General features: G+C 37.8%; 1 protein-coding gene across 2 annotated transcripts in view; it reads right to left on the bottom strand.

Annotated features, from left to right (window-relative positions):
• Positions 1-12150, bottom strand: part of TBC1D14 (TBC1 domain family member 14) — a 65200-nt gene that overhangs the window by 10333 nt on the left and 42717 nt on the right. For both annotated transcript variants that reach the window (XM_053975719.1, XM_053975720.1), the window contains 5 exons: positions 11290-11370; positions 9697-9791; positions 8593-8664; positions 7165-7293; positions 4102-4211 (listed from right to left, as the gene is read on the bottom strand). In XM_053975719.1, coding sequence (XP_053831694.1) covers positions 4102-4211; positions 7165-7293; positions 8593-8664; positions 9697-9791; positions 11290-11370 — 487 coding nt within the window. The remainder of the gene's footprint in view (positions 1-4101; positions 4212-7164; positions 7294-8592; positions 8665-9696; positions 9792-11289; positions 11371-12150) is intronic.

Raw genomic sequence — 12150 nt, 5'->3', positions numbered from 1 at the left:
TTTATATTGTGGTGCCCAAAATTGCCCTCAGGGCCCAAGGTGAGGCCGCCCCAGTGCAGAGCAGAGTGGGACAATCCCCTCCATTGCCTGCCTGGCCATGCTGTGCCTGATGCACCCCAGGACAGGGCTGGCCCTCCTGGCTGCCAGGGCACTGCTGATTCACATTCAACTCACCACTGACCAGGACCCCCAGGCCCCTTTCTATGGTGCTGCTTTCCAGCATCTCATTCCCCAGTACATCCAGGATTGCTCCATCCCAGCTGCAGAATCTGAACAGGTTACTACTGTGAGATGGTATCAAAATCTTTAGTGAAGTCTAAAATATCACATCTACCCAACTAGGTGGGTAACACTGCCATAAAAGGAAATTAAGTTTGTGAAGCAGGGCTTTCACCTCATGAACCTGTGCTGGCTGTGCTATTATCCAGGTGTCTTCCAATACGTTCCAGAATAATCTTATGGCTCCATAATTTTACCAATCACTGTAATGATTCTGACAGGCCTTTAGTTTCCAGAGACACCCTTCTTGAAAATCAGGACAATGTCTGCCAGCTTGCAGACAAACGGAACCTCTCCAGATTCCCAAGATTGTTCAAAAATCATTGAGAGAGATCTCATGATGATATCTGCTATCCAATCCAGGTCCCATAGACCATAAGGCTGGAGCAGCAAATTCCACAAGTTCAGGGTCAAATGGAAGTTTATCATCCTCACAGCCATGGTCTTCCAGCTCAGAGCTCTGGGACCCCAAAGCACATCATCATCGTTAAAAACTAAAGTGAAGACAGCATTAAATAGCTCTGCCTAGTCTGTGTCTCTGCTGGTAAGGTGGCCATCCTCATCGTGTAACAGGCTGATGTAATTTCTGGACTGCTATTGACATTATTGTCCATTAAAAATACAATAACCTGATGATTTCAGTGTTGTCTATCCAGTTACTCTCCCACATGTTTACAGTCATCTTATTCTGATGTGCCTTTTATTCAATTGCTTTCTCCACACAGGCTTTCACAACACTGAGGCATACAATTTCAACATCTTTCCTCTTATCACTGAACACACCAGCCTCTGCTCTCTTTCTTCCATTCTACCTTATCCTAGTACTTTTTCTATTCTCTGTGCACAGATCTACTTCAGTTTAATATTCTCAGCCTCCAGTCACAAATTCTTTCCCATGGCATTTCTCCCATTAAATGTTGGGGGAAATGAGCCTATTCATTACAACCCCCAACAATTCCCCTACACATGATGCATTAAAATTTAATCCCAGTGTAACAGCCAAGTCACAAAGCCCATGTTACACCACCCTCTGTGCAACAGGCATATACAAACCATGCAAATCAAGCAAAGGCAGCAAGTCAATTTGGAGTTGAATCAACCAATGGACATTAAGGACAACAAGAAGGGCATTCCTGCGTGTGCAGGAAAAAAAAAGGCTCAGGAAAACATGAGCCCACTGCTGAACAGGGCAAGGTACATGGTGACAAAGAACATGCAGACAGCTGTGGTACTTACTGCCACCTTCATGTCAGCCTTTACTGAGACTTGTCTTTAGGAATCTCAGGTCCTCCAGACCAGTGGAAATGCCTAGTATAAGGAAACCCTACCCTAGATGGAGGAGGATCATATTAAGGACCATTTAAATAAATTTGGCATGTACAAGTGTGTGGGGAAACTGTCTAGTGTTCTTGTGAGGCCACTTTCAATTATCTTTGAAACATCCCAGTGATCAGGGGAAGTTCCTGAGGATCTGAAGGAAACAAATGTCACTCCTATCTTCAAGAGACAGGATCTAGGGAACTACAGGCTGGTCAGCTTCATCTGCATCCCTGAAAAAGCAATGTAAGAAAAACTCCTGGAAATTATTTCACAACACATTATGGACAAAAAGGTGATTGCAAGAAGTCAGGATGGATTTATGAAAGCAAAATCATGCCCAACCAGACTTGGTAGCCTAACCGATGGGATGACTGGCTTGGTGGAAGAGGTGAGAGGAATAGACACTGTGTATCTTGATGTTAGCAAGGTTTGCAACACTGTATCCTATAAAAGCCTTGCTGATGAACTGATCACGTATGGATTAACAGTGAGGTGGACTGAAAACTGGCTGGAACTGTCAAGCTCAGAAGGCTCTCATTTAGTGGCATGAAGTATAGCTTTGAGCCAATCCATTGATAGTGTACTCCAGCGTTTGATATGAATCCAATGCTTTAAAATGTCTTCATTAAGGGCCTAGATGATGGGTTAGACTGCACCCACAGCACGTTTACTAGGTGATATAAAACTGGGAGGCTGGTGGCTGATACCACTCCACAGTGACCTTTGAAACACTGGAGAAATGAGCCAAGAGGAGTCCCACAAAGTTCAGCAAAAGGAAATGCCAAGTCCTGCACACAGGTAAGAAGTAAGCCCAGACACAAGTTTATTTGGGAAGCCAACTGGGTGCGAAGCAGCTTTGCAGAAAAGGACAGGGAGGCTCTGGTGGACACCAAGCTGAATGTAAACCAGCAATGTGCTTTTGCAGCAAAGATTGCTCACAAACTCCTGGGCTGCAGAAGAAACACCACTTCCAGCATGCCAAGGCAGCTTATCCATCTACTCAGCACTAACAAGCCAGCTCTGGGCTTCCCAGTACAAGAGAGACAAGGATATACTGCAACAAGTCCAGTATGAATGTGATGAAAGGCTTGGACGTGTGACACAGAGGGAGAGACTGAGCAGGCTGGTACTGTTCAGCTGGGAGAAGAGATGGCTTGGACCTAAATATCTAAAAACACTTGATAGGAGGATGAAAAGAAGAAACAAGAAAACAAGACAGAAACAGACTTTTCCTAGTTGTATCCAGTGAAAGGACAAGAGCCAACAACCACAAAATGAAATACAGGAAATTCCATTTTAAACACAAGAAAATAAAAAACTTGTTAACTACAAGGGTGGTTGAATACTGTAACAGAGTTGCCTGAAGAGACCGTGAAGTGTTCTTCCTTGAAGATACTCAAAACCCAACTGGACAGGACAGGGTCCTGAGCAAGCTGCTCTAATTGACTGTGCTTTGAGCAGTGGGTTTAGATTAGATGATCTCAGAGGACTTTTCCAATACCTCAGAAATTCTATGATCCTATGAAAATTAACGTATTCAAACTTTGACCTTGTATTGGACTGATTTACTTTAAAAGCTTTTTTGTCTAAGAGATTAGCAACATGTTGAATGCTACCAACTAGGTCTTAAAGATCAGGGTACTGCCAAAGACATTGAAGTAAAATTGCATTAATACTACAAATGTTTTCCAAAAGAACAGCTTATTAATGTCAGGAAAAGCCTCCCGCTGTTACCACTGGGCATTTGTTCTTTTACTTAGGGTATTTGTCCAATACCTGAGAACAGAAGAAATTGTCAACAATGTAAGGGCAAACCAATTTTTCACAAAAAATCTTTCATATCATCCCAAAACTGACAATGAAGTCTTGCTGAAAAGAGACTACTTAACTGCCCCAAACCAAGGTCTGATAGGTACAAATGCAAATGCTCAATTTGGAGTGCATAATACCTCACCAAAATTTGGCAGAAGTGCAAATTAGATGTTTGTCTTTTCTCCTCTCTAAGGAAAAGGTTCTGATTATACTAGAACTTAAAAGAAAGACAGTTTCATCTAATAAAAAGACTCTAATTTCCCATCTGCTAAGTGGAATAGCTTTTCTGTAGCTTTGAGTTTTGTGTTGTACGGACAAATGTTTTAATTATGCTTTTCCTGATCTGTGCAGGATAAAGTACACATTTCAAATGCAAGACTGGAAATATTTTCTGAATAGACAGCCCTGGTACACACCTGCACATGCAACAGACAAATTCTCTCAGAAGGTCAGCATTATTTCAGAATAAGCTTCCAACTTAACACAAGTACAATACAGGTTAGGCAAATGTTAAACATCACAGAAGTATGTGGGAATGATTTGGATTGACAACTCAAGTACTGAACAAAAAAAAAAAAGCCTCTATCTTGGAACAATATTAAACCAGGTAAGAAACTCCCATTTCTGTCACAAACACTGACATGAAGCTATATGTCACACAAATTAGTAATTACTCTTTCAATGTCTTACCAATCAATTAAATAGATGTCTGGAGTTAAGTTATTTTTTTTGAAGTGGGCAAATAACTTTGGCAGATTTTCTTCAAAGAATACCTCAAATGCAGCAAAGTAAGTCAACATCTGAGAAAATATAACAGGGAGAAAACAAGCAGTTAGCTGTGTTATTAGTAAGCTTAAATGTATTATCTGTTGTAGGATTAACACTCTTCAAAAATAGGATCAATGAATTACATGATACTATAAAGAGCTAAGCATTTACATAAAAGGCAGCATCTGCAAGCACTAAGAGTTTAAGATCTACTCTATATATGATTCTCATACTAAACAATGTAACAAACATTTTCTTTGGGTCTTGGCCAGCTTCCTTTGGAAAGAAAAATACCAGCAGGAGGGAAGTTTTTGGCTGATTTTTCAAAATAATTATAACAGAATGGTGTTTTATGCTTGTGGCAGTAATTTAATATTACACTGAATAAAATCCAAGACCCAATGGAACATAATGAAATACAAAACTAAAATAATGTTAATACTCCACAGCAACAATGAAGAGTCCAGTATATTCAAGTCATAAATCACAATCTAATGCCAAAGCTATTCTAATAGTCTAATACCAACATAATACCACACATTCTACATTTAGAAAATAGGCATTTCTTTTGCAAAATGGAAAATATAAGTTTCACACAAAAAAATTCAAAGACTGGGAAAAAACATCTATGCAAAAGAAACAGTTTGTAACTCTCTGACATCATAACCCCTGAACTTCATTGCTTTAAACACAAAGACTTTTACGCTATTTTAGAATTCAAGTATTTAGTCAAATTTCATAACAGAGAACATGTTAAAAATATCTTCCAATTCAAGTAAGAGTTAAATACAAAATATTATTTAATCATTGTCCCTAATACTATATGGAGAAAAGTTAAGCAAAGTCCTTGAATGATTCAGTAATAAAAATCCCAATAAAAGCAATAAAGAAAGGCTGTGATTTCTTCAAAATATGACTTGCAACAGAATGCTTCTCCCCAAAACATCACGACAGTAAAGGGAAAAGGGATCCTTTTGGAGACTTCTGTTTGAAATCCTTTTAAAGAATGAAAAGTTTATCTCCCAGGTTTTTTTAATGTCCTTACAGAAGCATTTCCCATTTCCTCTGAATGAAGTGACAGATGGTGGACTACTTTCATTAACAGTGACAGACAAACACCTGAACCTGGCAGTCAGTATGAGGCTTTAAGTCAATCAGAGATGGTGTATGCTAGAGAAATAACTGAAGTTACTGAAATCTGAAAACTGTCAGTTACAAAGAAACAGCTTTATGTCAAACATGACACCAGAAATCCAGGAAGAAATTAGAGAACTGTACCCCTGAAACAGCTCCCCAGTGTGGATTTTTAAATGCATGAAATCCAAGCATCTATGAGACTTGTGAGTATAAAGAAGGAAGCAGGTAATGCATCAGACAGTCCTACTTACAAAATAATCTGCACCACTGTATGATAATTCTACTGAAGTTCCTACTTTCAAAAGTACAGCAGAGGCAGGACCTTACACATAACTGCTACGGTCTATTACTATCTATTGATAGTACTGTGGGCAGCAGTACAAGTAGTTATTTTGATCAAATCAACATTCAACAAGACTTTTCCTTAGTGGTAATAAAAAAAAATATTGTTTAATAAAATTAACCAACAAAAGAAATCAAGATAAACCTGTATAAATTACATTATTCACACAACTAACTTACACTGGTATTATTTTTTATTAATTTACTATACAACGAATCAGCATTTGCTTATTAAGCTGACACAAAAAGATGAGGGTAGACTGCAGATTAGTATGTTCACAGAAAGCAAAAACTGTCTCACTCAAGTGTCACTAGTCCCTTTGAAATACTAGATGACATTTTCCTTGTGTTGTTAAATCATGGGTTTGCTTTCATGACATTAATATTTCATGTATCACCATCTCTGCCCTTTGTAAGCACACAGTTATCCCATAGTCCCTATTTGGCCAGGCTAACAGAACTGAACAGCACTATCTGAAAGAATTGCAAACCCACTAGCTCAGCTAAAAAAATATTTATCTTAATTCTATCCAATTCAATTCCAAAACCATCTTCACACAAACTGTATTTACACACTGAATACATGAGCATGCCCTCCTTTTCCAAGTACTGTAATGGAGATAGCTGATCCTGCTCCTAGCAATGCTGTCTGCCCTGTGGCACTTTTTCCTATGGTATTTACAACTGATGAAATTCAGGGACTGAACAGGGAATACTTTTCCAGCAGGAATACTGATAAGATTTCTAGTGTCTACTTTTTAAGCAACAACAGTGACTGTTGTCATCATCCATTCTCTTGTTTTCTTACATCTGAACTCTTAAGAGGCAGATCCTATTTTCACAGTGCTAAGAGGTGAGAAAGAAATACAGAATGCCATATATTTTACACAAAAATACCTTTAAAGTAAATTAAAACCACATTTGAGGAGATGTGTCTATTTTGCTGGTGTACCTGCTGACATGGAATTTCAGAGACTCTAGAGAAAATGAGGCAATCAGCTCCTAGTGAAAACTTGAGGGGTGAGAGGTTCCTTTCTCTGGAAAGCAGGCTGTGGGACTCAAACACAGCTGCTACAGGAAGATATGGAAAATGTGCTTCTCCCTGCAACAGTCTGTTTTTAGCAACCTATTAGCCTATGATAAAAAGTACTTTCAAGACACTTTTATCAAGGTGCTTTCAGCTTTCAACTGCAGCATTGTTGAAAACCACCTACAGTAATATTCTCATAGCTATTCTCTGAGCATTATAAAATAGCTACTCAACAATTTCATTCACATGTCTTGTTCAAAAAGGTTGATAGGATGATCTTTGGTTGGGTTTGAATTTTTTGACGGATTCTGCATATGTGTGTTGGTTTTTTTTTTTTTTTTGCTTGTAAAGTGTGTTGATTTAAAATAAATTCTGATTTCTTTACCAATCCACTGAAATAATAAATTTTTATTTTTTAAAACTTTTTCTACACATTATCCACAGCATGTTGATTACAGATTTTTTTGCATACTTACAAGGCCATGGTCCACACGGAAAAATGCCATCTGACAGGGTTTATTTAAAAGGTTAGAAAAAGCAATGAAGGCATCTGCAGTATCCAAGTTCAAGATCAATACAGCTGCTATGAACGACATGCCCTGCACCTGAAGAAAGAAGAAGTGTTACCCTTTACCAGTAACTCTATTATTATATTGCCTCATTTTGTCCTCATGCTCACTAGTATTTGATGCACTCACTGAGCTGCTGCATCTTGAGAAATGCTCAGAAAAGCAGGACTTTTTAACCCACATGCCCCTTGATATCACAAGTTCAGTGCATGGAAGCTAACAATTCTCCTGTTGTCTTCTTTCAAAGACTCCAAGTTGAACTCCTAGGATAGGCTAGGTTGACAACACTGTCAAATATACAGAATATAGATTTTTTTGAACAATAAGGTGTTTCAAAGTAATCCCTTTTCTCCCAGGGATGGGTCATCTAGATCCTTATTTGAGGAAAGCTGAACTTGAACTCTAGAGACAAAGACTGTACTTTTGTTTTTCAATAAATTACCAGCAGTTAAAAACAACTGCACTGATTCATTTAATAAACAAAACCACTCTAAGATTATACTCTTGTTTCATTTACCATAAGCTCATTATATTGTTCCCTTTCTCTACAAAGTCTGTTGTGGAATCCAGGCAAACCTCCCTCACCCGGAGGGTGCAGTGCTGCCATTGCGAGTCACGTGGAGCAAGGTGTGATTGTCATCCCTGCAAACCTGAGGAACAGGATCCTTCCCAACACAACAGGTTGTTGCTGTGCCACATGAGGCACAGCAGCTGATCTGCCCTTTGTCTCATTTCCCAGCAGTCATGTTCAGCAGCTCTTGCCAAGCATTTTGTACTATCTACAAAGTAGGAACATCACCTCTCTCCACTTGCCTTGTCTAAAACTGCTCCACAATAAAGAAAAAACCTCTCTGTATAACCCTGCTCTGCATACAGAGACTAAATGAAATTCACTCAGACCTCTCATAATCACTACTTCAAATACAATGATTGAGCTCATGTAGCTTCAATGAGCATTGCTCTAGAGACTGGTCGAGAAACTCACAGTGCTATGGCACAGAAATGACAATCATTTCAATTCAACAGCAGTCTCAGTAAGACTGGTACTAACAATAAGGACATAACTACACCTTGTCTTTGATTCCAATTTTCAAATTATGTATTCTTCAGTACAAATATGGATTTTCCAATTAGTTAACCTGTAAAAAGCTTAAATCCAGCAAAATAAGTGTTATACACATTTCTCAAGCATGTACTGGAATAGAAAAAAGCACACACAACCCCCCCCACTCCAAACCATTTAATACAGGTCTAAAAATGACTAATTAATAAAATCCTTCCTCCTTTTAAGAAATATCTCCCTCCCCACTCCTGAAAAATAAATTCTTCACTTACATAGCCTACATCAGGTCTGTAACAAGTATAGGCTCCTAAAATACTGTGCAACGTGTCATGGTAAGGACCACCCTATAATTAAACAAAAACAGCACAATACATCTGATTATACAACAAGCATGTTAAAAAAACTTCAGTGCTACAGATGGTCTCTATTACTGCTGACAAAGTAGCAGTAATACTCTTTCCCAATGTAGGTTAGAACAGCTGAACCATTCCAAATAATTTTAGCTTTAACAGAATGAAACAACTCTCAAACCCCATTTATTATAAATACATATAGTTCATCCAATACATTGATTAGATATTAAATACTTATACAGTAGGAATGCAAGCCTAAGAGATTCCTTACAGGCCAGCAGCACTCTGGCAATAGTGCCAAGGCAGTAGAACAATAATGCAAACCACGTAATTGTCTGAGACTGGAGGCAAAAGTCAACCATGAAGAAAACACTCAAAATAATAATATGCCATAACACAGAAAGAGCATATTGAGAAGAACATGTACAGCTAAAAAGAATTTCACATTGCTGACTACTAACAACTGCCATATCTTACACTGAGTACTGTAAATGACTGAGAATTTCCAAATTGAGAAGTTTTTTGCCTAAAAATGTTGATTTATCACAATCTAAACCTTTTATAGAGCTGCTGAAATCTGTGCATAAAAGGACAAAATCTGATTAACCTGAGTCACTAAAGCACACTAAAACCATACAAGCCAAATCAGTTTTGTATCAAGCTAAAAAAAGGCCAACAAGTCCCATTTGTTTCAGATGTTCTCTCTCACTGTGTATTTATAACCAGCAGTGTCGATTTCACTGACTTTGGAACAGTCAATTGCATCACTTCATCAAACAGAAACCAGCATGAACTATATTAGATAAATCATAATGATTACCAAACAGTTTGGGGTTTTCTATGCACCTTGATGTTACTCTCCTCTAGATTATTTCTAGTTTTCTAAAATCTCTAGGAACTTCATCCTCTCAAGATGCATGCTCCTTCAGAACTGTTCAACAGCCTGTTCCAACCAAGGGACAGGCCAGATTATGTAAACTTGATTTCCCCAACACACCAAGACAAAAAGTTAACATTGCTTACTTGTTGGAATATACAGAGACTAGGAAATGTTCTTGAGATATCCAGTTTTATTAACTCCAAGCTTGCTTCCCTGTCAGCTGCAGAAAACCCAGCATCTGAAAAAGCCAAAGTTACTACATTTATTACAAACATTCAGTGAATGTTCACTCTTTTTTTTTTTTCAGCAAGGTTTATCTTTTGCACAATTCATGTATTTTGATGTGAATGCTAGGGAATAAGGCTACAGACAGAACAATTCCCCAGTTCAGCAGACAGGCTCAGCAGAAAGTACATCCTGACCTAGAGAACCCTACAGTGCCCAGTGACCCTCAATAGGTTTTGAAGTGAAGTGGGGAAAAATACAGGGCAAGGCAGGTCAGGCACTTTTCCTGTATCTGCTGACAAGTCATTGGACAGATACAAGCCTGTTAACTTGTGACCCCTCACCACCACCAAGGCTTCCCAGTGGATGCCAAAGTAGCTGCCTCTGTGAAAAAGCTGTGGTGGAAGAGGGAAGTCCTAAAGCGGCAGCCTGTGATGGATGCCACCTATCTCTTCTACTGTGAAAGCTCTCCTTTCAGCTTCATGTTTATTTAGCCTTTGCAGATCTTGTAACTGATACTATAATACACTCTCCATAACTGAAACAGATCCTGTACCAAGTATATTTCTATAGCATTAGTCTTCATTCTGGAATCAAGATGTCTTACTGTTATTGTCTGTTCTGTCTAGTTGGGAATTACCTACTGCTGTTTACTGAATAAGCTGTCAATAGACAATGAGCATCAATCACATAAGCATCTACACTCCAGAAAATAAAGCGCAAGAGGAAGCTGGAAACATACTAGGTGTTATCTTATTTAAGACACAAACACTCTCAAGGTAACAAAGTGGGAATTTCCAATCAAAAATATTTTTCTGCTTATAAATGCCAATACGTAATGTTGTCCTTTTTTTTTTCCTCTGTTCAGTATAATTACTTACTAAAGGCAATTTCAATCATTTGCATGTAGTTTCCTAATCTCTCAAAACCAGTCAACTTTTCCAATTAGTAAATCTCAAACTACTTCATCTGCAAAAAAAAAAAACCTGCTGCTCTCTGAAAAACACCAATGACTTCAGCTCAAAGTTGCAATAAGGGACTAAAATGCAATTTTCTGCTCTAACCTGAGTTGCAATCCCAAAATTATAGATGCAGAAAAGTATTTTAGTGTTGCAATTCCAGTGATAATCCCCAAACTACTATTTGTAGTTTTACTACATATTTGCTTCAAAGTAAGAACTGCACCCAGAGATTGTTTATTAAAAAAAAAAGCTTGAACAATTGTGTTTTGTACTACACCAGAATTTCATTGAGAAAAATGCAGCTATTCCTTGCTTTCACAAAAAGACATTTTCTTTTTACCAGGACACAACTTTATAGCTGGTTTTTTTTTGTTTTTTTGTTTTTTTTTTGTTTTGTTTTTTTTTTTTTGTTTTGTTTTTGTTTTTTTTTTTTTGTTTTTTTTTGTTTTTTTTTTGTTGTTGTTTAAAATATGTGATTTGATTTGAAGGAACTAGTCTATAAAATGTCTTATTCTGTAACACAGCTGAAATCATTTACAAAAAGCATACCTTCACATTCTACTTCAGGCCCTCCTGTACTAAGTGATCGCCACTTCTCTTTGGCACGAGCCAGGCAAATATCATACAGTTCTGGAAAAAGAAAAACACAAAACCAAGTCCACTATTTGAACATGCTTATGTCCACTAACCACCCACCACATGGGCAATGCTGCCCTAGGCATTAACGGTAGCAGAACTTCTGAGTTAAAGTTTTGGAAGCCATGCTCCACTCACCTCTAACTTCATATTAAGTGAAAAGGAAAGGCAATCTAAACTGCATTTTACATTAAAATATTTGCTTTTTCTTGCAGAATACTGATGTTCAAAACTACAGTCTGAATGGATAATTAGGAAAGTCTAGCAAATTATGTCAAATAACTAATTAATGCACAGAAAAGCAGCACAATACAGCAGGAGTACAGGCAGTCTACCACATTTCCATGCTGGAATTAATTACATAAGTTAGTCTTTCAGAGCTGAATTTTTCTGTACTCAGAAGTAATAGATTATTTCTATTTTCACAAATCAAAGTACAAATCTTGCCAGTCTGTTAATTTCTTATAAACCTGTTGTCTTACTTCAAATCAAAGGAAGCACACTATACACATATTCATATGCATTTCAAAATTAACAACAATTTTATGTTTCAAAAAGAAAAAAAAGTTGTGTCACTAGTTCTGACCATCTCCATCCAACATCAAAGCAAGACACAGTGATAGCAATACTCAGAAACAATTACAGCAGCAGTCCTAGAACAGCTACAAGATTAAAAGACACTATTTTTGAACAAAACACATCAAAGCAGCTCAAAAAAAGCGTAACTAGATAACATTTCCTCACACCCACACCACAACAGATACAAGAATGTCC

Source organism: Vidua macroura, chromosome 4 (assembly GCF_024509145.1).
Source record: "Vidua macroura isolate BioBank_ID:100142 chromosome 4, ASM2450914v1, whole genome shotgun sequence".
NCBI classification, from domain to species: domain Eukaryota; kingdom Metazoa; phylum Chordata; class Aves; order Passeriformes; family Viduidae; genus Vidua; species Vidua macroura.
This window is presented reverse-complemented; position numbering and strand designations above follow the sequence as displayed.